Here is a 27,715-nt window from a genome sequence, read left to right as displayed (position 1 = left end):
GAGAAGAGATCCCACCATTCTTCCCTTTTTCTCTTACTCTTCCATTAAGCACTCTGTGCTGACTATTAGAGGTAGGAGGTAGGTCACAGAGCTAGGTGGGACTACAGAACCTTCTCCTGGGCATGTTGTTCCTCCGTTGCAGCTCCTCAATAGCAGTGGGGTAGTGCGTTTGTACCTGAGGTAGCTGGATAGCAAGCACACCAACACATCCAGCCTGGGCTGAGCTCTGTTCTCAGCCTTAGCACCTGAGCCTGGTGATCCCACAGCCATGGGTGTGTGTCTTCATAAAGGATGAAGTGGAGAGTTAAAGCAATGTTGCCATCTAGTGATACCACGCAATGCCCTCTAGGGTTACCATTAAAATGTGCTATTAGTTACAGCCGGACAGTTAGTTTAAAGATAAAAGCAAGGTGTCATTTGCAGGGAGAGGAAAGGCCTTTTGTAAGAGCAGCGGCTAGAGCTGGAAAGACTGGGTGAGCTTATGGGGATACAAGACCCTCATGTTTCCAGAAGAAAAGCTAGGGTGTGTTAGAGCTTCTTTACTCTCTTCAGCTCTGTTGGCCAAGTAAAAGATATCATCCCTCTTCACAGATACCACCCTTTACTTCAGCCAATATAGGTACAAAGAACATTCAGTGCAAGAAGTTAGGGCAACTTTGCTATGTAATTATAAACAAGTTCTGAGGCGACAACAATGTTTGAAAGTCATTAAAAGGCAGAAACAGTGTTTAACTTCTAGGGCTAGGGAACCGGGAGGGTTACAGAGTGAGAAGACACCAAGACGGCAGAAACAGAGGAGTTGTCTTCTCATAGTAGAGAAGCTTCTCAAGCTGCTGGGAGATGAGCTTGTCTTGACAGAAACTGAGCAGTAATTATGTGCAAATGAACTCTGCTTGACAGCTAAGTGTAAATCCAGAGAGACCCAATCTGATTTCTTGATTATACATTTCTAATATTTCTTAAGTGAGTCTGTTCTTACAAGGACTTCCTGTATAACAGAAGGCTCTTGGATTCTGTCCCACTCTAGAAACAAGCCATGTTTTAAAGGGAATTGTATTTATTTTAATAATTTATGGGATGAATAATTATTATATTGTGCAACTCAAGTTATTGCATCCTGTTCAATGTATGCAAAGCTTTTGCAAAGCTTTCCCTGGTAGAGACTTTCAAGGCAAAGCACAGTGCTGCCTTCTCTGGTAGAATTCCTCTTGGGGCCTGTGACAGATGTGGAGGAAGAGATACTTTTCAAAATCTGAGAGACTTTTGGAGATTTCTGCACTGTGGAGTCATTTTTAGATGTTCTTTCATGTGGGATGGCAAAAGTGGGAGAAGCACTATGGGAATGAGAATAACAAATAGAAGGAGAAAGCCTCCTTCAAAAAACCCTGTGCAGAGAGAAATTTTAGAGGGACAGCAAAGACGGCTTTTATTTAGAGACTTTTCTGCAGACTATTCCAGTCTGTGCTCTAACCATTTGATTCTTGACTGTCTAGGAGCAGCTTCCAAACCTTTAACTGAGTATCCACGTGTGTAGGACATATTTTGTAGACCAGACACTTATTTTATAGGAAATGGCATGGTTTTGCTCACTTACAATGGTTGCTTATAGGATGGAAAATGTTGGTTTGCATGCGGCAATGAATTACAGTGGTTGAAGGCCTCACTCAGTTTTAAACTATTTAGGCTTCTCCTTGAGGACAGAATGCTACTTGCTGAAAAAACTTCATGTAGTTTTTGGTGATAATTTGTAAACCTCAAGGCTTTCCAATACCCCTTGCAAAGCTGAGAGTTTGTTTTTTTTTAAGGGATATTTTCCATTAGAATGTTTCTGAAGAAGTTTCTCTGTTCTTTGCCATTGCACAGGCCTATGGAGCAATGTCTTCTCATACAACCTCTTGGATGCCTGGCATTCCTCGGATCCTACACAAAGGCGCTCACTGAGGTGTACCCAGCACAGCACTGTTGATATTGGTTAGTTATGCTTCTGTTTTACCTGTTGCCTCAAATCCGGAGGCTTCATGTTGTCAGCTGCATCTAACTAGGTTTTTCTCTCTGGATTTATTCATAGCAATATTATTTCCATTAATCTCTCTTAGATTGAATTCATGCAAATCTAAAACTACTCGAGGTTTTAAACAGATTGTCTTTGCCAGGGGCCCTTTGTTGAACCTCTATGTTGTAACAACACCTCAGTGCTGTGTTCTCTGTCTGCCTCAGCAGCTGGTGCTTTTCATATATTGTTGTTGAAGACTTCAATTACATGCAACTCCATTTCGATTTTCTTTGATCTTGTTCTAAGCCTGTGTTTTTCTAAGAGGCCTTGGTTGTCCTTCCTTTGCTCAAAGGCAGTTAGTGAGTTTGGTTTATGGGTTTCTATCACTTTCGCCATGGAAATGTTGCAAAGCCCTAAGCCCAATAAATCAATAAATGCATGTGAAGAAAGTCTTTGGCTCTCTTCCCGGTTTCATGAGGTATTGTTTAGCACACCTACCCTAACCTTCACACAGGGAATCGATCTGTGAGTTCTGTCAATGAATGGATCACTTTTTCCAGTTTTGGCCAGTCTGTTGCCACTCTTTTTCTCATGGAATATGCTTTACCAAAGATTGTTTTTCTTCTTATTCCAATTTTGCCATTGATTTATTTGTATGTTGCAATGTCTCATTAGGATCTTTTTTTCCTTAGCTAATATGAGATGCCTTCTGTTAGTCTAAGTACTGAAAAGAACTGTACCAAAGCAACAATTTGTTCACCTCCTCTATCCTTCAGGAGAGCCTTCTCTATCTGACAGGAGACATGAGTTGGAGACTTACTTGGTCACCCCTGAATGTGGCATCATGGGCATCATTCGGCAGATCTTGACAGGGCGGGTGATGGTTTCAAAGTTCTACAACTTCCTGAAGGGGCTCCAGCTGCACAATGAATACCTTCAGAGCAAAAACTTCTGTAGATGGAAAGGTAAACATCCTTAAATATAATTTTTTACCTTCTTAGATGGTTGGTGTTTTCATCAGTGAAGAGAAGACAGACGATGAACATTTGGAAATGAATATTTCAAGATAACTATTTAAATTTCATTAAGTCAAATCAGCTCCAGGAATTTCCTTGACTCTAGGGAAAGAAAATTACAGATCATCTGGGGTGACAGAACAGCAACATGAGAAGTGAAAGAACTCTCTTTTTTACCTTGAACAGCTCTTTCTTTAATGTGTGAAGGCTGAATATCTGTAGTGTGTCAGGATCCTTTGGAAAAAGTAAATGAAATCGAGAGCCGAGGCATTTTCCCCATTTTTTCCTTATTAGTCAAACAACAGATGTTCTGTTTCTTCAGTGAATCACTCATCATAACAAATATTTCCTTTTAGATACGGTACTGGAGCATTTCCCCAACCAGCTGACACAAACAGCAGAGTTCATGTGCCTGGCAGACACGGCGGGATACATCGACATTAGCTATCCACCACTCATGAGGCCAGAGAGGAAAGTGGATGTCGTCCTGCACCTAAACTATTCTTCTGGATCACAGACCTTGGTGTGAAAACCACTCCATATTCTTTGATAAATAACTGCTGCATTGTAGCCCTCCTTAACTCCAAAAAAATCAGAATAATTTATGTAGAATAAACTGATTCTGGGAGAACAGGATCCTTGGTCTACAACTCCCTGTAGAGATGCTTAGGTCTTGCAAGGTTATGCTGGCAAATCCCCTGAGAACTTAAGTAATACCAGATTTCTAAATATGCTATTTGAATTAACCCTCTAAGAGTTAATGCTGTCTCCTAGACCTGTGTGCTCCTGTGATCTCCATTTGGCTATCCAGATTACACTCCCATGGAGTGTTTATCTGGTACTAGTTACCACCACTGATGAACTCATTATGGTTGTGTTGTGATGTTTATATAAAGTTAACTACGTGCAGTATTTGGAAATATTTTGCCCAGTTGTCTTTAGAACAGTAACTGGATTTTTTTGTTTTTGTTCAAAATTGTAGAAGAGAATTGTCATTTGACAATATTTGCTCTTTCAAATACCATCTAATAACCTGGTCTATAATTCCTGTTACTAGATATAGATAAGAGAGAAATTCTTGAGGACTAAAATTTTAATACATGCCAACCAGACTCAGGAAGCAAAATCCTACTTTCAAAAATTGCTAAGATTAATGTTTTAGTTAAGATGGTATTTGCTTCCCGATCACTGTTTGCTTACATCACTTTTCAGAATCATCCTAAGGCATCTAAGACAGAGGCTTTTAAATACTTTATGCCGAGTCAAAAGAAATTTGTAATTTTGCATTTAAAAACTACTCCTTCAGATTCTTGTCCATTCTACTTGTTTCAGAACTTTCTCCAAAAGAGCCATCTTTCTGTATCCTAAGCTTCTAGACCACCCTCCCATAGTCATGGACATTTTACCTATCTTGTAGTGATAAAGGCTAATGAGGAGAAGGTAGAACACCAATCAGCAGTGCAAGTGGGAGGCTGAGTCTTAAGTTGCTCTGTAAATAGCACTTAATACCTCATAGAAGAGACAAGGACAGAAGAAATAATAACAGCGAACCCTGCTCCCAAACCTTTGTGATGACCTTTTGATGTATGCATTAGGAAAAGTGGTGGAGTGTGGCAGAATTCTGACCTTTTCTTCTTTTATGTCTGAATTCAGCCTTTGGAAGAAGCCTCCAAATACTTTCAAAAGCAGGGAATCCCATTTCCAAAAATCCACATGAGTGAAGAAGAGAAGAAAAATCTAAAGGAGTGCTACGTTTTTGAAGACACGGAGACTCCAGAGGCACCAATTGTGGTGTTTTTCCCGCTGGTGAATGACTCCTTCAGAAAATACAAAGAGCCTGGTAAGCCTTGGGATGGTTCTCCCACCACCTGGCATTCCTTTGGCTGTGGGATGGGAGATACGGTGTAGTGTGGTCTCCTCCCTCCCCGGCTGTGACTCCCATGGGAGAGAAATGCAAATGCCAAGGGAGTGAGGAGTAGCGTTGTGCCCCACCTGGAAAGTCAGAGGTGGAACCATGTCTATACCCCACTGATGATTTTTCTTTATTTGTCAGGTGTGGAGCGCAGCCCTGCTGAGATGGCGCAGGGCAATGTGGATGTTTCCACCATTTTTTCCCCCTACTGCTTAAACAGCTTTACCTACACAGGGGAGGAGTTTGACAAGCTGATAGAACTGACCAGCTACAACATTCAGAACAACCAACATCTGATCCTTCAGGCTTTGTATTCAGCCATAGAGCAGAAACGACAGCACAAAAAATAAACACTCGCCTGAGTTTCAGAAAGATACCTGCATGTGGTTTGGTTTGGTTTTGTTTTTTCTTTATTCTCTGGAGAAGAACCAAGAGCTGTCTTCAAATGAGCATGGTAGACTTTGGAAAGTAAAGACTTGCCTCAGGCTGTGGTTCCTCTCTACCACCCTAGAACAAGCAAGCAAACAAAATAATGGTTAGACTTGTGCATTATTTATGCTGGATTTCACTACCGGTGAACTTGTTTTTTCATGCATATATGTGTATATGCAGTAAATTGAAGGTCAGAAAACTTTGTGTTTATTGACAAGTTTTTTAAATGCATGGATCTGGGACAGCAGTACAGATTCTTTCAAAGTTTACTATACTACTGGAAATTGTATGTGACGTGAAGACAAATGAGCTACAGATATTTAATTTATTCCAAATCTAGTGGAACTGAAAAATATATGATAAATGTGGACAATTTCAAAGAACATGAAAGCTGTATTTTCCTATGATGTCAGCAAGGAATTTTGCTAGAAATAACATGCCAAGCTAAACATAAAAGATAATCTGAGATTTCATGTGAAAAATACACATTTTCTATACTTCTGAATTTAGAAGTTTTATTACACCAGCAATATTTAGTTTTTGAGAATCTCTTTGAAATGACTGTTTCAAGCCAAATTGTGTGTCAGGATCAGCTCTTCCAGTGCAGGTATATCTATCTAATCCACGGTTCTAGTTTCCACTGGATATTTGTGGTATTTAGGTGATCCAGCTCAGTATCCACGTCCTGTTAATTTCAGCGGTTTTCATAATATTTCTTGTTATTATAAGATGGGATGCTGTGAGAATTAAAACATCAAAACTGAGAGACTGATTTTGTGTTCAGAAGGTAAGCTAAGTGCTTTACACTGATATTCATGGGTAATTAATGGATAATCAAATGACTTTGTCAGTCCCTGCCTGTCTAAAAGCAACATAGGATATATGGAACTACTGTAAATAGCACAAGGTAATTTGTTGAAACTGCTTATTTTTGAGGTGAAGACCAAAATAATTATTTGCTTCAGGAAGAATTTTAATAAGACAAATACTATGTAAACCTGTTTCATTACAACAAAGATACTAATCTAAAATAAAAAAATATATAATGCTTCAGTCAGTATTTGTTGCCCTTAATTACTTAAAATTTAAATAAAATGTAGCAGCTTGTCTGTGCTGAAGTAACATGTATTAGCAAACACAGAGCTATGAATAATGTATCATAGCAAAAATATAAAATTATTTTTTAATTCAAAATGAAATATGAACTTCTAAAAGGCTGAAAAATTCTTTCTTCTTGCTATCATGATCTGTCTCTCTTCCTTCAATCATTCCTCTATGCCTTGTCTTCCTCTATCTTTTGCTATCTTTAGTCTCCCATGTTCACCTCCTATGGCCTCAGCCCCCTTAGGGGTGCTGTGTCCCTAGCCTGGGAGCTTTTCCAGGTCCTCACATCTCCATCCAATTTGCGGCCTGGGTTCAAACCTCTGGTGTGCTGAAATGGTTGTTTACTTGTTGGTGCTCATCAAGGGCTCCCCTCTTTGTGATCTCTGTTGCTGAGTCATCTGGTGCCCCTCGGCATTGCCTCTCCTCTGTCCCAGCTCCACTTCCCTCCCAGGCTTCCCTGGTTATCATTATGACAACCCCATTTGGTGTGACACATGTGTTTGCTACTTCTCCCAACCCCCCATCTTACAGCTGAGGTTTCAGACACCTTCAAGAGCTGCAAATGAAGTTCCTGCTCCTTCCATCCAAGTCTTTGATGACACCAAATTTCAAGAAGCCTGTTTCACTCTTCCTATCCCTGCCTTTAACTATACCCTTTGCTTCCCTTGATGTTCTCTTGTTTGCTGGTATAACAGTGGGAAGCCCCATTTACTCTGTGTGCCACTGAGGCATTCTCTGCTGTACCTGCCAGGGTGCTTGTTTCACCTCCCAAGAACACCTGCAGAAGATCCTTGTCATTTATCCTTGCAGGCCAGCAGGGAGGTTTTTTGTGGCTTTGTCTGCTGGCACTGCTTCATTCTGGTTCAGCTTTTAATGGGGTATGTTTCGTATGCTTTGACTCTGGGCTGTACTGAAGAATTACAAGAATGTAGGTAACAGCTGCAGATGTGGGCATTTAAAAGTGCTTTTTGGTTTTGCAGGTTGGGAGTGTCCTTTTTTACAGGAAAAAGGAGTGACTTCATGGAATTATCCCTTTGAGGAAGAAAACTAACTAGAGGGGAAAGAAGCACTGCAAAAATCTAGGCCCATGATGTGTCATGGTGTTAATACCAGCAGGGGTTAACTTGATTTTTCCTAAATGTTTTAATAGAGAGAGCTCTTGGTAAATGTGGTAATGGGAGCTACAAACACTAACATGCTGACCTCCTTAGTTGTAATTAGTATGTTTTGAATCTTTTCTGTGTCTGTCTTTTCCTTCTTACCTATTCATTATCTAAAGTAAGTGAAGGGATTAGCATGCAATTGCAGCTGTGCCCCAGCCCTTCCGATTATCACAAAGGTGCATGAAGAGCTGGGCAGCTCAGTGAGATGACTCAGACCACAGGTGCCCAAGGAAAGCAGCAGTGGGATTCTTTAACTCCTCACGAGGCATGTAGGACTTGGGCAGTCCTACTGGGTGAGTGCCACTGAAGAAACAGGAGCTGATGGGATGGTTGGCAGCAGCATTTTGTGCTGTTCTGTAGTGCAGTGATCAAACGAGATTATTGCAAACATTCTGAGTGAAGTGAACTAGTCATTCGTGAGACTACAGGTTGCACCACGTGAGTGATGGGAAATGTGTTTGCCACAGCAGTTATAGGAGGATGTGGGTGGTGGAACAGGACTCCCATCTTAGAAACCCTGTGCTAAAACCTGCTCACATGTAAAGCTTTGCTGTGTATGTGCAATATCACACTGTCTTACTAGAGTGATAACACTTGCAGAGGAAGCCACCAGGGCCTTATTTCCTCGTGTCCTGGTCATGGTATGCTGGTCAACAGTTGAAGTGACTGAGAGTTCTGTGTCATTCATGCCATTGTAGCTATGTACCTTTGAATTCCTCCTGAAAATCTCTCTTGTAGGGTTCCTGCCGAAACCCAGCACTCCTGCAGTGTTCATAAAGTACCTCTCCAGCACTCCTCCCACACCTCCAGTTCATGATATCAAAACTCTGGGATGTGACATCTTGTCATGTCTCATGGTTTTTCCTCCTTGGGTCCTGAGGTCTCTTTGGGACTCCCTCCAACCCGCTAACATTTATCTCCTTTTCTCCATGCAGCTGGACATCTCATGCAGATGTCACAGCCTGATCTCAACTGCCCTAATGCTTGTAGTATTCGTGCTTGTTCCAAATATGACCAAACCTCCATCATTCAGACCTGAAGCTTCTGGAGGAACAATTACAGTACAGAGGAGATATAAGACAACGGGGAAAGATTACAAATTATTAAGTAAGATTAAGATGTTGTAAAGCATGAGGAGGGAGAAAGGGTAGAAAAAAAACCGAATTATAATACCCGAGAAAAAGTGAAAAATGGCATTTCACTCAATACCTCAATGAGGTATTGAGATGGACAAAGAAAGAAAACATGTACTTGGAAATCCAAGAAGTCAATCATGAAGAAAATATGGCAGGGAATGGAAAGAGGAAAAGAAAGAGGAAATCAGTAACTAAAAGGTGGTGGAGACAAAGGTATAAAGGTATATCACTCCTCTATCTATTTCAAAGCAGTGTCAATAGGCTGATCCTTTAAAAAGAAAAGCAACTAAAAATCTCTGATCTAGAAAATTTCATGGCACTACATCTTACTGCTGAGGTTCTGACCATTTGGGGTTACCTGATATGCACACCGTGAGTATGTCCTAGCTCCCAACTCTCTCGTCTTTTTTTCTGCCCTTAAACAGTGGGAAAAGATGGTTCCTTGGCTCCTAGCAGTCTAACTTTTCCTGCCAACTACTGCGTATTGCAGTCTTCTCTCTCAGCTAGTAATCTGTATATTAGTTTGCTCCCCTCCTGTTTCCTTTCTTCTGCTGAGGAAATGGAGCATCCTTAGAGACTGATAACAATCAGGTAAGGAGCTGCAAGTTTCAACATATATAAATAGATACTTTTAAATCTTGAGCAAGTTATTTCTCCAATTTTGCAATTTCTGCTATTCAGCTGGATGACACCTAGTTTTAAAAGCAACTCATGCCTCACATTCCTCCTTGAGCTGCATTTCTTTTAACTTAATATCTACTTTGTAAAGGTAGGATATTACTTGGTTTTGACATTTAACATATAATACAATAACCTAGAATTTGTTGAAGATGAAATGCTTTGGTCCCACATACAGAAAATAATTCAGAAAATCCTTCACAGATGTTTAACACCTTTTCTAGTCACTCTTGATCTCTAGTCCATGATATCTGCTGGTGCAGGAGTTGATGGTCTGTAACCCACAGCTGGGTTTGGGCACAGGGAAGAACTGTGCTAGTCATATTGCACTCGTGCTGGTTTTCAGCTCATGGGGATATGGTAAACTTGCATGTCATCTGCAGCAATGTGGAGAATGAATAAGGATTCAAGAAACTTTGGGAACTGCTCTTGTAGAACTGCAGTCCCAGGAAACTTTCTCCAAGTACAGAAAAACATCCCAAAGTGAGAGAACTCCAGGCACAGAAGACTTTCTCACTCTACAGGTAACCACTGAGGACTGTACATTTGTAACGTGCATAAAATCTGAGAGAGATAAAACAAAGTATAAATTTACAGTTCAATTAGGCAGCTCTAAGACTGGCATGGTAAGTTCTGGGCTTTGTCCAGTGCATCAGTAACTGTAACATGAAAAAAATATATGCAGGTATTTAACTGTGAGTGCAGTGATGTTCAGAGTCATTAATGATGGTAGCCTCTCTAGTGGGAAAAGAATACCTCAGTATCAGAGGTTTATTCTAGTTGTGTGTTAAATGCATACAAATGCATCTATACAATGAATATAAAGTGCCATACCTTTCTCAATATGATCTTAGGAATACATTCTAGTACTTTTAAACTTCTTGGTTTAAAATTTATTTCCCAGAATATTCATTTTCACATTTTCAGGGGTAAGATAACATGCAGCTGTAATGCCCCTGTCTCTTGTGAGTTTTCTCTCCTGCTCCAAATCCCCTTCTTTCACTACTGCACAAGTGATGGCCTAAGACTCCTCTCCTGCAGGAAGAGGACATAGCTGAGCCAGAACTCTCATCTGACTCTGCTCTCCAGTGCTGTTTTTTGTATAGAAGTATTTATATGTCTGAGAATAGTGAGGTGGTCACAGCCAGTCCAGGTTGTTCTTCCACCCTGCTAGAATAATCTCTGGCTCCTTTCTCCTGGCCTGTTTGAGGCTAGGCAAGTGTATATTGTTGCAAGGCATTTAGGAAGACACTGGTTGTCAGTGGTTTTGGTCCAGTCCAAGACTGTGATTAAAAGGAATCACAAAGCTACACTTGAGCTCGTTGAGATTTTTGTCATGTAGCTTCATCTCTCCACAGCTTATCTCTGCAGTCAGATGTAATACAGGTACTTTTGCCAAGTGAGCGATCCTTCTGCAAATGGTGTTGCAGGATAAATAAGAAACCTAAGCAGTAGAGGAAGTACAAGGTTGTGCTGGTTTTGGCACATTCTGTGTGGTAAACAGATAAGACTGTGTAGTGGTATCACTACACTAAAAATGTAGTGTGCAATTTGCTGCCAAGGCAACTACATTTAGGTCTTTGGAAAGGTGGGTTATTTTCCCTCATCTATCATTAAATTACTGAAATATGTAATGTAAAGAAATCAAATATTTCCACTTGAAGCATCTGCTTTTCATTCTCTAAGTTAAAACCATTCAGCTTTTTACATTCAGATTTTAAATGAGATGGCACTAGTTCAGTTGCTAATGAGAACCTTGCAGTTTTCTTTCTTTATGAGTGACTCAGATGGGAGCGGAGTACCTTGGAGTACCTTGATTTAGCTGAAGGCCATACAGATCATTACAGATAGCCAAGTGTGCCTGTAATGGGGAATTCACTCTGCAGACATGGAAGTCTGTACACAGAATCCATCTTTCTTCTCTACAGGCTTCCTTAATGACAGAGAATCTCAGCTTTCTTAAAGTTCACCAACTTTAGAGGGATTTCTATAATTTATCATCAGTTATGCTAATGGCTCTCTGAACTAACCAGCCTTTTGAAAGTTGTTCTGCTCTAATGACAAGTATTCTGGTATTTTAGTATCCCATGGCAGGTTTTCCAAGGTCAGCTAGGTCTTCTTTTCTGACCAGATTTAAAAACAAAACAAAAAACAAACAAACAAAACCACAAAAAAGCCCCAGAATGATTGTTGTTCTCTAAATTAAGTTGCAAAAGAAGTTCTCCAGGATGTAGCTCAGAGTGTCCATGACCTGAGGCCAAAAGATGCTCTTGTACTTCCAGTGTGGGCAGAACTACTTTTCATGCTGGGAATGCAGATGTTATGACACAGCCTACTGTTACTGGAGCTTCTAGTTATTCATTTGTTTTTCTGTGTTTGAAGATAGTAATTTCCATAGGGTAAGCCCGGAGATGTTTATCTGCCCTTTTGTTCATGTTCTTTGGTTGAACAAATCTCTGGAAAATAAAAGTGATAAAACTTAACCACTGGATACGGTATTCCATTCATCTTAACTGGAGTTTCCCGCAGTTATTATTTAAAGTTCAACTGCCCTTCTCTGGAAAATGTATAAAAGCATAAGTCTTACCTGCTTTGCACAGCTATTATGTATTTCCTTGTGCCTTTTTTGCTGTATTTAAGGTACTGCTGGGTGCAGCAGTACTCCCTGGGCCATGCCTGGAGCCACAGGCATTGATTCCGAGACCTCTGCTGCCCCCTGCAAGGGTGCAGCTCCTTCTCCCCCGCTGTGCTATCACACACGGTGCTGCTGCTCCCAGCCTGTGGGTACCTCCTATAACACTGCTCATCTTCACAACGACGCCCCGGCCCCACACCATGGCCTCTCTGCCCTGGGGCAGGGAACGGGAGCAGCCCAGGAGGAGCTGCATGCCCACGCAGTGACCTGTCAGATGGTGGGGATGGCCGTCCCCAGGGGTTAAAATCAGGGCTCCGCCCCTCTGCACTGAGCTCAGGTGCCCCTGCCCACGGGGAGACATTGACCAAAGCGCACAGGGCTGTGCCAGCGTGCAGGGAAGTCACCCCAAGATACTGAGATGCACAGGCCTTTTTCAGGGTCCAGTTTCCCACACACAGGAGCTGTCCCTGCTCAGGGCAGTGAAGGAGTGAATGGGTGTGAAGGAGCAGGCCTTGGTCACAGCACCCTCCTTGCTGGGACCCTGCACACCCAGAAAAGGACGGCAGCAGTGCAGGACCCGTGGGGCAGGGGCAGGCTGGGAGAGGTTCCCAGCCAAAGGAAGGTTCTTACACTTCTTAGCACTGTGGTGCTTGTGCTGTAAGGTCCTTCCCTGGAGCTGTCTATCCTTGGTGCTCCACTGCCTTTGCAGTGGGAGGAGAGTCCTTTACTTAGAGAGATGAGATGGGTGGGGCCTCAGGTAATTTTATTAAATAACAAGTCATTGACTCCCACAGGAGTACATCCTGCAAACATGTCTTGGGAAGTGCTGCCAGTGGAGGTACCAGGAGCAGATACAGAAAACGTGTGTCCAGAACCGCTGCCCACGGAGATGCCAGGAGTAACTCCTGAAAATATGTCTCTAGAACTGCTGCCCACGGAGGAGCCAGGAGTAAATCCTGAAAATATGTCTCTAGAACTGCTGCCCACGGAGGAGCCAGGAGTAAATCCTGAAAATATGTCTCTAGAACTGCTGCCCACGGAGGAGCCAGGAGTAGAGCCTGAAAATATGTCTCTAGAACTGCTGCCCACGGAGGACCCAGGAGTAGAGCCTGAAAATATATGTCTCGAATTGCTGCCTGTAGAGGAGCCAGGACTATATCCTGAAAAGATGTCTAAAGGATTCCTGCCCATGGAGGAGCCAGGACTATATCCTGAAAAGATGTCTAAAGGATTCCTGCCCATGGAGGAGCCAGGACTATATCCTGAAAAGATGTCTAAAGGATTCTTGCCCATGAAGGGGCCAGGACTATATCCTGAAAAGATGTCTAAAGGATTCTTGCCCATGAAGGGGCCAGGACTATATCCTGAAAAGATGTCTAAAGGCTTCCTGCCCGTGGAGGAGCCAGGACTATATCCTGAAAAGATGTCTAAAGGATTCCTGCCCATGAAGGTGCCAGAAGCACTCTATTACATGAATAAAGGGACCATGGTACCATCAAATGCACTAGAGGTAAGGAAACAGTTTTAAAGTTTCACTTAAAATGTCCTCTGCATTTGACAGAAAACAAAATCCTGCTTTGTGAGTGTGTTTGTATTTAAGCTAGGGTGCAAATTTCCTCTCTGATGGGACTATACAGCAGTTCCTCTGCCTGAGGGATTTTAAGGTGAAATTTTCTTTTCAAGGCTGTCAGTGGAAAAAAGTCCTTCTGAATCCACTGGAGCCAAAGATCTCATCTTCATAGACAAAAAGGGAGATGTCAGAGTATTATAGGGACAGAAAAACATAAGAAAGAAAAAGATAAGAAAGCAGGAAACTTTAGGAGACTAATTGTCAGCCTTTTTCCTTCTGTAATTAAATGCTACTTTTATTTTTTAAAAAATCATATTTCTATATAAATAGCAAGATTTTGACATGTATAATAATGTGTCAAACCCATTATTTTGTCGTTGAAAATTGGATAAGGACAGGATAGAGACCAGGAATAGACAACTGAATTTCATTACACATTCCCTTTTTGGTTCTGATTTTTTTCATTTTGCTTTGCATTCTCTGCATTGTTTCAAGATTTGCATTTAGTTTTAATTGTAGTATACTATGCATTGCTCTGTGTGCTCCCTGACTGGATAAAGGCACCTCACTTCAGGAAGTGCTTTGAAAATAGAAACAGAACATTTCTTTGTAGAAACTGTCGTTTAATGGTGCTCTATAAAGTGCTTAAAAAGGGTGCACCCTACATTGTAGAAGTGTTTTGGAACTTCTCTTTCCTGAAAAAGATTGGAACATTAGATTTAAAACTTTGCCACTGCAGTGTTTCACATTCTGTGTTCAAACTCACAGAAGACATTCTGGGGTATTTTAAACTGAGGTTTAATATTGCTGAGAGCAGGAGCAAATTGCCAAAATATCACATTCAAAACAAAAAAAGCAAACCTTTTCCACTGGATGAATGTACAGACATCTTCCAGGTATCTTACAGCTGTTATGGTCTTCCTTCATTTTCTTATTGAAAGGGTGGCCCTGACGTGGATTTTGTGTCAGTGTGCACCAAAACATGTGGTGGTTCATTCATTAATCTGAGTGCGGTAACACAGCTGGGTGTAACCAACAGCCCTTCTAATTGAGGTTTCATCATAAATCATTGCGAGTTGAAATTAATATCTATCCTGATAATGCTTCTGCTGTTGTTTTAACATTACCGTTCATTGTTTCTTTCTCCCTTTTTTCAGGATGGAAACTCAGGCCTCGGTTCCTTGGGAGATGGTGAATGGCAAAAAAGGACAGACGACAGTACTGGTCCAGACCAAGGTGATTTCAAGGTATTAAGAAGAAGAGAATTTAGAACCAAAGAGTGCTAAGGGTGTTGTTTTTCTCAAAAGGGGAAAAGGCTCAGGTAGATAAAGAATGATGGCAGCAGCTTGAGTGTTACAATGGAAATGCCCCTAAATCTATTGCTTGAATCATTTTATTCCTCTTATGTTTATGATTTTCATAAAACAAAGAATGGTTTATGTTGGAAGGCACCTTGAAAGGTCATCTTGTTCCAAATTCCTGCCATAGGCAGAGACACTTGCAAGTAGACCAGGTGGCTCAGTTTCCATAATTGCATGTTTTATTTCTCTGTTACATTTTATTTGGAACAAGACAAATATTTAGTATTTTAATGTCTCACTTACTTGTAAAAGAAGTGAGAACTGGTGAGCTTTCTGTTCCACAATTCTTTTTGTGACTGAAAGGGCCAAAAGTAACAGTGAGACATGCTCTGCTGCAATGCTTTGGTAGAGTGACCTTGCAATTTATGAGGGAGTCTTGATTGTTGAACCCTGATCTTTCACTACTTCTGTGCTCCATCAGAAAAGAAACTGTAGTGGGATTCTCTAAAAGGAGTTATGCTTGAATGTGCTAGTGTTATTTCTTATGCATGAGTGTCAGTCAAAGGTTTTCTTTTTGGTTAGAAATTGCTGATTTTGATGGGAGGTCTCATTCTGCTACTGTATCGGAGTCTAGGCATTATTTCCTGTCTGTCAGTGGAGAATTTAAGAGTGATTCATATAACAATCTTGTCCCACAAAGTGCGTGCTTCTGAGGCAGATAGTTCTGTGAAATTTGTGCTATAGTCCATGCAGACAAGTTCTACTGAGACAAAATGAAGCTGAAAAGGAGCTTTGTCTGAAAGTTGAAATCATACCGTGAACAGGCAGAGCAGTGAGCTTTGTGATAAGCTGCTCACCAGGTAGTTCTGCTGCAATTTGGGTGCTCACATATTTAAACAAATTCTTTTTCATATTCACAGTATTTTTTGGTTTTTCACATGCACTCTTCAAGATTTAGCTATTGTGTTTTCCCAGTATTAGGATTATTATTAAAAAACCCCAACAAAGTGGTGTTAAAAGATTACACTGTACTTTCACAGGATATATTATATAGTAAATCTAGAGTCTTTTTGGCATTTCATCTTGCAAATATTTAGGTTACAATATCTGGTATCTCCAGCCTGGGGACATACTAAAATTCTGGACCATGTCTAGGATGAAGAACTCTGTGTATGGTAAAAAGAGGCAGAAAAAATCATGGATCAGTTTTTGGTATAATATCTGTTCCCTACAAGGGGTCAGGAACTTAAAAGCATGATGAGAGAAAGAAAAAAGATTTGAGCTCCTGGGTTATAATTACTTATGATAATTATCCATATGACAAGTAACTTCTTGTCTCTATTTCTTAATCCCACACAGTGATGCGTTTGTTTTCACATTGTGTGCTCAGGATATAGGCTTAGATCAAAAATATTTAAGGGTCATGAAATTTCAAGGGGACAGATGTGACAGCAGTGGACGAAAAGAATCATCTGATATATCCATTACCTTCTTCTAGACCACAATATTGGTTCTGTCTCACACTGAAGGATTATTTACATCATAAAATTACAAAATTCATGACAATGCATGGGTGATGGACTGAGTTGTTTTTGCATGTGGTTACAGAGGCACTGTTTTTGTCTGTGTTCAGAATTCCACACTCCATCCTATGCACTAGCATGATTATTATGCGGCTACGTCAGCCATCATAAGTTCACGTAAAAGATGCAGATACATTTTTCTCTCTTCCTATTTTTTTTCACAAATATTAATTTTTCATCACTGAAACTACCAGAAGAATTAAATATGAGGGTCTCTGCCTGCTCAGAGGGATTGTCTGTTAGAAACCTGTGATGAAATTTGCCAGCAACTGCATGTGTGTTTACCCCAATATGCTGAATTTTATCTGCATTAAGAAATCTGTATAATTGGGGCCTTAGCTGGTACTTGGACCCATGCTAAAGTAACAGGCAGAGCCAGCTCTAGTATTTCAGACATCAGTGTTTATAGCAAAGTATTTGAGGATTGCAGTAGGTCTCATATAATATTGCATGTGAGGGAAGGGGAGGGGAACAACTGGATGCATAGTTCTAAATTCACCATGACCCATGTTTTAATAAGGCTGAGGCATCACATATCAGGTCAAGTCATACCTCATTTCCCTGCCAGACACGGGCTCCTTGTTCTTTAGGGTTTGTGCAGTTGGGACAGCTGCAGCCCTTAAACAGGAGAGGGAGAGGTTAAGGTGTCACCTTGTGCAAAGCAGGAGCTCTGGATTCTGCTGGGTTTTGGAAGTTGGAAGCAGCTCTTGAAACCATAGGAAGAGTGGGGAGCTGCCACACTGCCAAGCAAGATTAGGAGCAAGTTGTGACATCTGCTTCTGGTGCAGGTTGGGCTTGGTAATATGAACAGGAGCTGAGGCAGGCAGGAGGGCTGGATCTCTGCTGGCATGAGGCTCCTTGGCATGATCTCCTTGACTCCCACGGAGGCCAGAGCCTGCTGTCTGGAACAGCTCCAGCCCCAGGCTCAGCATCAGCTGGAAAGGCAGGAGTCACCACTCCTGAGCCACCCCCAGCCCCACAGTGCTTGCAGCAGCATGGCTCCAGCAGCAGAAGCTGGCCTGAGCCCAGGTGCCTCCTCTGCCACCCTGAGTGTTGGTGTGGGGTTGCCCAAAATACAGACTGCTGAAATTACACGTTCCAGCACACCTCCCACTTCAAAAATGAACCTCATAAAATCAAATGAGGCCACTTCCCATCAGCTCAAAACTTTGAAATATGGTTTGTCTAATCCATATTTGACATAAAAATGCAAAACATCTGTACCTGAGATAGAACTATAAATGCCCTTGAGACTTGGTAGTCAGAAGGAGAGATTTTCAGAATGTGATGTATGTCCTGTGGTAATGTCTATCTCAGGATGAGAATCTAGAAATGTTCAATGGCTGTTAGATGTAAACACTAATTTTACATCTATCTGGAATTAGGTGTAAAGAGTCTCAACCCTCAGATGGTTCATGCTCAGCCTAGTTTCTTTCTGTCATATTTGTTCTACTTAGGGAAGACAGAGCACTATAAAGGGTACTGGTTTTTTTTTTTTTTAATGGATGGACTATCCTATTGCTCTGGATACAGTTTTACATATGGAAATCATTTTGAACATACAGATGAACAGTTGAAGTTTTCAAATAGACTTATTTTTCAAATTCTAAAGAAATCTGATTGTTAAACATCAGCAAACATGAAGGTAATGTTAACAGTACTGCAAGGGCTATGCAATTAGCCTGAGTTATCAATCAGATAAAACATCTCTGCAGATTTATATAATAAGTAATATAAATAATAAATTATGTTTTTATTTATTAAATATAATTATACATCTCTGCATTTGTGGGTCACTGTGCAGTGAGAGTATCCATGTAGTGTAGATCAGTATTTGAAGTTTTGGTTTTTGGAAATGTCTTTCTAGCACAGTATAATGTGCATAATCTCATTCCTCAGAAGGTTTCTGAGTGCCATGATGGATATATATATGAGGAAGCAGCCATCTCAAGGGTACAATTCTTATGACCTTGCATATACCTGTCATTTCCTGTGGATGTGGAAAAATTTCTCCTGCTGGGACCAGGGTTACTGTGGCTGTATGCCTGAAAGATGCTTTTCCATCTGAGTATGGGCATTTTTAATTCATTAATATCCAACCAAGACTTCTGCTACTCCTCGTGACAAGGTGGTCTGATTAGAAAAAGTGTTGCTGATAAAACCCACAAAACACACAGCTTTTGAAAAGCACTGCTGTGGCAGCAGTGATCATCAGCATCACCAGCCTGCCCATGCAGAGCTCCATAGCCCTCAGATGAGGTGCCCTCCCCAGCCTGGAGGAGGTGAAGGAAGGAAGCAATTAGAGCACCTTTTCCATCATGGAGCCTTATTTTGCCAAGAATGAGGAAGAACTTCAGAGAGGTGGCCAAGAGCAGCAGGCCTGGGCAGCCTGCCACGGGGGATCCAGGCACATCCCACAGCATCCCTTGGCTGTAGCAGGCTGGGGCAGGGACTGGTGAGTGATGCTCACAGCCTGAAGCATCCTGACTACAACTGTAAAAAACTCTCATACACTCTTTAAGGAGACCTGATCTCAGCTGAAGATAGACTTTCATACACCACCAGCTCTAGATGCACCATCAGCAGGGAATGATTTGGTCCCTGGCTACAATCTAGTTAAATTAGCACTTGGAGATGAAGAAAGAAGTAATCTGCAACATCCTGGGAGTGATCTCATCTCAGCAGAATGCTTCTCCAGTTTGGGAATGCAGGAATACCTTAGACAAGGCAAGGAAGCTATCTTTGCCAGGAAAGGCTGCTGAGCTAGTAGATGACATAGAAACACATGGAGGAATTATGACTGTGTGATTGCAGGAAAAATGTGTGGATAGAGAGGAAGGTTTTTTCCATGGGTTACATAGATGACACATGTTTTTTCAGGCTGGTGTGTAGAAATGGCTTTTTCAGCCATTTTAAAAGTAAATTGATTGTGGTAAAGGTATTTTTAAATCTTATCTGGTCTTTGCAGGATGGTTTGTGGAATAGCATGCAGTGCAGTTGCACTGAAATAGGTAATGGTACCAGTGCACTGTAGCAAAGAGTTTTCTTTGCTTCCTCATCAGGGTTTTGTACCCAGCATGTCAAAGACCACCTGCTCATGAGACCACATGGAAATCATTCCACAATTCATGTAGAAAATCAGCAGCTGAGTATCTGGTTGGAGGAGACTTGCTTATTGATGATGATACAGTTTTCACACACACAAACTGAACATGAATTTCAGGATCTCTGCATTATTCTTCTGTTAGTTTATAACCATTTTAGAATAAATACCAATCTAAAAAGAGCAGCAATCAAGTCTGAGAATGTATTGTCTCCTCCTGAAGGTTCAAGAGTAAATTATTTTCTCTGGATCAGTGTTGTTGGATGACTGGTCTCTGTTTTGGGAAGGCAGCAATAATGTTCTTCTGCTATCTGATGGAATATCTATGCTAAACCAAGCACCTAATACTAAAAAAACCCTGAAAAGCATGGACCCAGCACACATTTGACTGTACTGTTGTAGAATTGTGTGACTGGGGTAGTCTACAATAAGTGAAGGGACGAATGTTCATACTACTGATATCACAGGCTGGAAAGGTGTAGCTAGCAATTGTTCATGCTGGCAGAGTCTGTTAGATGAAGAAGCTTAAAGGCTGAAGAAGGAAACCTACAGAGCAAAAAGCAAGTTAAAAAGAAAAGAAAAAGGTAAAGAAGTAGAGTCACCCTCTGGTCTCATGGACTCTTGCCTCATTAAGGAGTCCTGCCATTTTAGAGCCACTTGTGATGTGACAGGATGTATTATAGAGCTAAAGTAGTGGAGTAATTTACAGCAGTGCTTCTTGAGATGGATGCATACCACACATACCTGTATCTGACTATAAGCATGACTTTAAAGAGGGCTGGGATAGACCTGCAGAGGCACAAATGTTCCAGGAATGCAGACAGCAGGCATCACCAGAGTGCTCATGACATAGAAATTTCTGTTTTCAAATTCTTACTCCTCAGCTGGGAGAAAGTGGGGATGATTCACATGACAGAGGAATCCCTTACTTATACCAATGTAGTAACTCAGTACCAGTATCATACCAGGTTGTTCTTTTTTATGGGAGGCACAATAAATTCAGAAGAAGAGACTGTGAGGTCTGTTCTACATAGGATGGAGCTGCTGTTTGGAGAATCCCAGTAAAACTTCATTTCCCTGGGACTTCAGAGAAACTAGCACTGTGCACCCTACTCATGCATTGGCACCTCAGAGTGCTGTACTGCATGCAGCTGTTCTGCACACACATGGGCACAAGCTGGGAAGCACCAAATTGAAGACAAGTTGACAGTTTGCTGTGGTGGAAACCTCTCCATATATGCAACCTCATGGCATAGCAGCAGCCTTTTTTTTTTGTTAGTAAAGATATCATAACAGGTGTTAGGTAAACAGAATAACAGAACCTCTGTCTTTTGTTTTATACATGTGTGACTGCTGTTTCCTTTGTCTCTATAACTAGACCCCAGTACACCATGTTATAGTTGCCACAGTTGCTATTTAAATACATTTCTTTTGTTTAACATATTACTGGAATTAATTAAACTTGCAAACCCTCCTGGGAGCAGAAGAACTAGCAAGGCCTGATCACCAGGTGAATTCTGCTCTCCCTGTTGTCTTTGCTACAGCCACCAGCAGGTGCCAGGGCTGTCAGGAGGACTGGTGCCTGGCTCCTGCCTTTTCCTGGGGTAACTCCCTGGTGGCATCTGCCTCTCCCCTAGTGCAAGCACAGGTCATGATTTCTGTAGCTTCTGTTAAACCACTTTTTTTTTTTTTTTTTTTTTTTTGGGGGGGGGGTGCAGTGCGGAGGGGTTCAGTAACATTTCAGTAAAACATTTTGCAAATCTTGCATCTGTGAGAATTGATTTCCCCATGCCAGACAAGGAAAATCTGGCTAACATGTTAGAAAGTCATTGCATGGGAACCAGGAAGAAGGTGATCAAATGGCAGAAACCATCTAATATTCCTTAAAAAAAAAAAAAAAACAATCCAAGTTTTCTCCTATCTAAGAATCACAAATTGCTTTGCAAATAATGAATTCATTGGTTCTCACTCAAGCCATGCCACTTGTCAGAGGAAGTGTTGCTGGAGCTGATCCAGGAGCTGGCAGCACCTTGTGCAGTCTCTGGAGACAAATGCCTGCCAGAATTTCCCCCATGTTTATGCAGATCCTAAGGAACAATGAGTTTCTGCCTTCTAGGGCATATGCTGAGGTGCCTAAGCTCATTCCTAACATGTGAGTGTGGTGATCCACCTTTGCTAATTACCCAGCTGAGAAGAAGGGTAAATTAGCAGGGTGTAGAACTGTATTAACATGGCTATACTGTTTCTAAAATCTGAACCAGTGTCTCTGCATGGGGTAGCTCTGAGGACATATCCTTCCACCAGTTGTCTGCAAATTTTGCAGCTTCTGTAAGATTTTTTCTTTTTAGAACAATTGAAATAGAAGGTAAATGGATTTTGTAGGTTGAATTTCATGAAGAAGCACTAAAAAAAGAAAAAAAAAAGCCATAGAATTCTTGTGACACGTATAAAAGAGATGGAAACAGCAATGGTATTTAGGAGCTCTGTAAAAAGGTTTTAACATAACATGATATGATAGAGGAGAGAATAGAGGATTCTAATCACATATTGGAAAAGCAATTTATTGTGACAAAAGAGACATAATTATCTTTCCATCTGTAAATAAGACCCTTTTGCTCTGTTCTCTTGAGAAAAAAAATGGTTTAAGTGAGGTTCTTCCAGCTTCTCTCCTAACATCTATTTTGTCTGCTTGTTTCTAATTGTTCTAGGAAGTCTCTGAAGTGCTATAGAAATAGAAGGATGCTCCTAAATTAGAGGAAACCTATTGATAAAAATAGCAATTGTCAAAAGAATGATTTGTGGGGCTCTGCTGTAACCACTTATGCAGGTGGTAATGTTTCTAGGAGAGTGAGGAAATAACCATGTGTCACAGCCACAGGAAATGGTGATTTATTTATTGGCTTGGTCAAAACAGCCTTTTGCAGATAGCTCTGAGCCAGAGACAGATTTATGGAATGAGCCAGCAGGAAATTGTCTTCCTCAGAAGAAGGAAGTCACATTTATTTTCTAATAATAAATAGAAAGAGGTTCCTGCAGCCACAAAACCTGGAGAGATTTGCTTTATAGGAGATTAAGGCTAGGATATTTGAAGGGAACAAAGGAAGTTAAGCACTTTCAATCTTCGGGGGTTTTTTTTTGAGGAAGATAGTATGTTTTATTTTTCTCCAAAGGCAACCCATACCTAAATCTTTAGATTCTAAATCATCTGGAATCAATTTTAAGCCACTGGCTTATCTCATAGTTGTGATTTACAAAAGCTCACATTACTGTTACTCTTTTCCTCATACAATTGTAAAATGCTGGAAATCAATGTTTTTGACGCAGAAGGCAAAAACACCTCTTAAAAAGTGGTACTTCAGGTTTATCCCATGGGAGTCCACAACAGATATTCTCCACAGCACTTTCTTTCAGTGCTATGGGACCATATGGGTGGTTACTGGGGGGATTGGCTGTAACTCTTGCTAAGACTGATAGCATTTTGACAACTTCCTCATGGTGCTCACCAGTGCATTTAACCTGTCCAAGAGACTTACTGTTGTTATGTTGTAGACTAGACTCAGCAATTTCAATGTGAAAGGTTTTGCAAGCATCTCAGAGGCTGTGTAAATTGTAAGGGATTTTTTCCCGTCTTTTCTGCTCTTATGATCAATCAGGAGTCTCAGAGTAACAAAGCAAAAAGACAGTGAAATATATAAGTTGTTAAGACATTTTTAGCAGCAGAAGCTGCATTTTTCATCTGCAAAACAGTGAGATAACTGACCCAAGTTTTGCTAACTGTACTTGTGCATTGTGGCACCCCGTTAGTTTGCACCTTTGAAATTTTTTCCCACCAAAGGCTTATTCAGACCCCCCTTTCCTGTTCCCCTCTAGATAGAATCCTCTCCTTGCTACCTGTTGACTGTAAGGATCATCCGGATGAGAAATCTCCAGCGAGTGGATGCCTGTAAGTATCTCCATTCTTAGTGGTAACTCAGGAAACAGGCAAATTATATATTTTATAGTTTTGTAACAACCTTTTCTTACTGTTTCTGAAGTAACTCAGTGTTTATATAAATTAATTGTTATTAACCAGGTCAGTCCTTGCTGCTTGCTGCTGTTTCATTCTTTTCCCTGTCCTTTCTGACTGGTTTCAAGACTTGAATGTGTTTCTGGGGATAAGTACTTTCTATCAAAGAAAGGGGAGTTTCTGATGGAAGCAGATGAAAGGTTCCATTCCATGTCTTCAAAAACAAGGGGTAATTCTGCTGATGGGGTGTAGCACCTTGGGAAATGTATCTGGGAGGAGCAAACCCTTTCAACATCCTCAGTCTTGGTTCTGACAAAGATAAATTGAGCAGGAAAAAGCTTTTTACAATCATTACCACCAGGCTAATGCCATCATTAATTACACTGAAAGGACAGTTAAAAACCGTGCTAACTGAGGGCTGGATGCTTGGTCCTTTCTAAGGCTTCTGCAGCAGTCTTGCATTTGTGCAAGAGTGTGAGTCATGTGACAGGAAAGCGGTGAGAGGGGAGTAAGGTGGAAAGGAAAACGTCACTGGTTTGTAAAAGAACATGGACCATCCACATGTGTGCTGAGGAGAGGTGTTTCACACAAAATGGATCGGTTAACAGTTTGCTTTGTTGAGTAAATAGAGCCACATGACTACCTGTGAAAGGATGCTGAAATTAGTTTGAGAGTGAGCATGGAAGGGAAATGGTGTAACCCTCTTGATTCTCCTGTTTCATTGTGAGCAGCTGTGATTGGCTCTATAATGTCTTGCACATGAAGGGTCAGGAAAGATTTTCTGAGAGACAATGATCTGGATTTGCCACCCAGTACAATTTCTTTCTTGCCTTGAGGTTGTCACGTGTTTTTCTGGGAGGTGCATCAGAGGACTTTCCCGTGTCCCAGCTCTGAGTGAGGGGGACAGCAGCTGTATCCCAGGTCATATCACCGGGCTGCATGCTCTGCACTCACCTCCCTCCTGGTCCATGGCTGTGGCACACGGGTGGTGAAGCAAGAACACAAAGAGATCTCATCAGGGACTCATCTCAGATCTGCTGCGTGTCGGGCAACAAAGCAAATAATGAGGTTGTAGAAAGAGATTGTGCAAGCAGAACTGAGGCAACACTTTGCATTAAATACGCAGCTGACTAGTTTGGCTGCATCTACTCATATAATTAAGGATTTCTTGATATGCTTTGTATCTCAAAGTACAGTTAAGATACAGGAATGATGAATCACATCATTCCAGAATAAAGCACTTGCCAGCCAAACAGCCATCAGTCATTGATCTCGAATGATAAAGCCAAAATCATATAGTAGTTACAAAAAAACACTTTTAATGCATTTTAAAATCAGTAGTATTACTTCTAGATTCTCCAAATATATGCAAATACATATTTTTGCAGTTTCAAAATTCTTCAAAGCATTATTGTCTGCATGGAATTTCCCAGATTAAAAAAAACCAACCAAACAAATAAAAACACTTGAGGAAACAGAATAACAACTGAAACAACTTTTACATCCAGAGGGACTGAATAGGCTACAGTCCTTAAGAGGGAAAGTGAAATTATTGAGGAGGATGTGGAAGCTCCTGCTACAACAAGGAGGAGGCAAAGAAGGTGAATAAAGATTCATTTTTCACAAGGAGGCTAAGAAATAAGAGTGGTGGAAGGTAGAATTAAAGCAGATGACATCTCTCTAGACAAGTAAAGTGAAATTGCTGTTAGAATCTCATTTTTAAAGCCAAGCTAATATATGACATGTGAAATAGAGCAGGAGACAGAGAAGCCTGGGGCCTACTCAATATTTTCCAAACAAACTTTTCCATCAGAGGATTTTTTTTACTCAGTAGGAATATGTTGATTTCTTCACACCATTTTTTAGAAAAAAATTTACAGCATTAAACATTTTTGTTGTTGTTTCTACATTATAATGTTAAAAAGTAGAAACCCAATAATTAAGGTGTCTATTGACCTATCACAATGTATATATAATTGGTCAAGCAGTTCTGGATTTTTTCCCCTCTCACTTGGACAGAGAAGCAGCAAGGCTTCTTGAACGCTTTCAACAGCATAAAATGGAGCCTCCAACCAGTTTGAGACAGTCAGTAGCTGTAGGGTGACATGGGGCAAAGCCTGGTGGAGAAGGAAAGAAAAGAAGAGAAAAAGGTCCTGTTGCAGACAGGCAAGACTTTGCTTTCCCCCACAGGTGCAAGCTCCTGTTCCCTGCTCTGCTTGCAGCATCCTTACCTGCTGCTGAAGGATCATCTCCATTTACTACTGCCATCACTTGTCTCTCTCAAAAGTCTCACATCACAGGACATCCGTTCTCAAAGCTAGTTACCTTTTGCATTCCATAGTAGCTGATAATTTTATTGTTGAAAACTGCATCAGAGAGGTTTTCAAGGTGCTGAAGTACTTTGCATAACCTTCAAGAGGAAACACAGTAAATGGCATTTTTGTCTGTAGCTGTTTGAGATATAACTCAATTTAGTTGCCTGTGAGAATGGATGTATAAGGATTCACTGATTTTCTCCTGGTGCCTTTTGGGAGAGACTTGGTCCCTCTCTTCCTGTGGGTGGCAATTGGTTAAATTCCAATGTCTAATTCAATGAGTTCCTTCTGGAGTAAGCCTCTGCCACCTCATACAGCAGGTGCAGTTCCGCAGCTCCCTTCACAAACCCTCACAAAGATCACTGAGGGCAAGGCAGAGATGAAGAACTTTTGCAGTTGTTCTCAAAAAGTGGAGGAGGGTCCCAGACCCTCTTACCAGACAGCAGCTCAGGGTTGGTGTGTGCATCCACACATGAGCGCAGGAAAGCTTGTTGGCTGAGAAACTGAAGTGGCTGACTAGAAGAAAAAAATCTCAACCTTCTTTTTTATACACAATATCACTGTTTGTAACTGTCCTGGTTTAGGGACATGTCATGCAAGGAAGAACAGAAACCACCTCCTCTTCTAGGTCATCTTGTGGTCCATGCTTTTTCCCTCTCAGAAGGGAATCTTGAGAATTTACATTGCATTGGACTTTTCTATCTTTACATAACTTATGTTTGGTTTTGGTACCAGTGGCTGCAGTAACCTTTCCAGTGTCCTGCAGCACTGCTGCCTCTGCCAGGTTGGCAATTGTTTTGCCTCTCCCTCCCCAGTAAGCCAGGCTGATTGCTACGTGTCCCTGTGGCTGCCAACTGCGACGTGTGAAAGGTCCCGCACCAAAACTGTGAGGAACTCCGACAACCCAGTGTGGAACGAAACCTTCTACTTCAGAATCCAGAGTCAGGTCAAGGTAAGGAGCCAGAGTTACCTGCTTGAAACCGCCTGAAGGTCTTGTGTCTGTATTTCCTGAACTGTGCCCAGGAATTGTTTAAGAGATGGCACACGGTAAAGGACTGCTCAAAGCATTTAAGAGCAGAGATGACAGAGTTCCTGTGTCTGTTCAATGGTACTATGTAGGAGGGCTGGAAAGCAAGCTCAGTTTTGAAGTTTTAGAGAAATGAGAACTCTTATGAATTGGTGCAAGATGGATACAGAATCTGGGAGTTACCCAAGCTGTTGTATAGGTATAACTCATGTATTTGTTACATCAAATTAAACGAACTAGGTAAGAGTGAATATGTCATTCAAGTATGTTTTTCTAAAGCGATATATTATCTAAATTTTCAAGTTTTCTTCTCAAGCACGTCCTCAGCAATACTGTTTGCCTGGAGCTAATGATGTCCAGCCTGAGAAATTATAGCAAATTCTTCTTCCTCTTTTTGCAGAATGTGCTGGAGCTCACGGTGTATGATGAGGATTTTGCCACTCCAGATGACCATCTCCTCTGTGCCCTCTTTGATACTGCTAAACTTCCACTTGACAAAACAGTGATCTTGTACTTCAAGCCTAGCCCAAATGTGAGAGCAACTAAGCAACTAAAGCAACTAAGAAACCAGTGGAGAGTTACAGATCAGTTGCAAAATCTTTCTGAACCTGCCATGGATTATTTACCCCAATAATAACTACATGAATTACCGTTCAAATTATAAGCCCAAAAATGCGGTTAAAAAAAAAATCAGAATTTGAGAGTCTGAACTCCTCTTTCATACTTCATAAATTATTAAAG

At 41.1% G+C, this 27,715-nt stretch overlaps 2 protein-coding genes across 2 annotated transcripts in view; both read left to right on the top strand.

Annotated features, from left to right (window-relative positions):
• LOC134551235 (cytosolic phospholipase A2 epsilon-like) overlaps positions 1-6,289 on the top strand; it is a 34,602-nt gene extending 28,313 nt beyond the window's left edge. The window contains exons 17-21 of the mRNA XM_063398591.1: positions 1,864-1,971; positions 2,770-2,958; positions 3,366-3,532; positions 4,663-4,849; positions 5,063-6,289. Of these exons, the coding sequence (XP_063254661.1) occupies positions 1,864-1,971; positions 2,770-2,958; positions 3,366-3,532; positions 4,663-4,849; positions 5,063-5,271 (860 nt within the window). The 3' untranslated portion in view covers positions 5,272-6,289. The remainder of the gene's footprint in view (positions 1-1,863; positions 1,972-2,769; positions 2,959-3,365; positions 3,533-4,662; positions 4,850-5,062) is intronic.
• Positions 6,290-12,880: 6,591 nt separating this feature from the next.
• Positions 12,881-27,715, top strand: part of LOC134551232 (cytosolic phospholipase A2 epsilon-like) — a 33,075-nt gene continuing 18,240 nt past the window's right edge. The window contains exons 1-6 of the mRNA XM_063398589.1: positions 12,881-12,935; positions 13,020-13,579; positions 14,797-14,886; positions 23,497-23,569; positions 26,763-26,899; positions 27,375-27,506. Coding sequence (XP_063254659.1) covers positions 12,881-12,935; positions 13,020-13,579; positions 14,797-14,886; positions 23,497-23,569; positions 26,763-26,899; positions 27,375-27,506 — 1,047 coding nt within the window. The remainder of the gene's footprint in view (positions 12,936-13,019; positions 13,580-14,796; positions 14,887-23,496; positions 23,570-26,762; positions 26,900-27,374; positions 27,507-27,715) is intronic.

Source organism: Prinia subflava, chromosome 5, assembly GCF_021018805.1.
Source record: "Prinia subflava isolate CZ2003 ecotype Zambia chromosome 5, Cam_Psub_1.2, whole genome shotgun sequence".
Taxonomy (NCBI): Eukaryota; Metazoa; Chordata; class Aves; order Passeriformes; family Cisticolidae; genus Prinia; species Prinia subflava.
The sequence above is the reverse complement of the archived record's forward strand: the minus strand, read 5'-3'. Positions and strand labels throughout refer to the sequence as shown.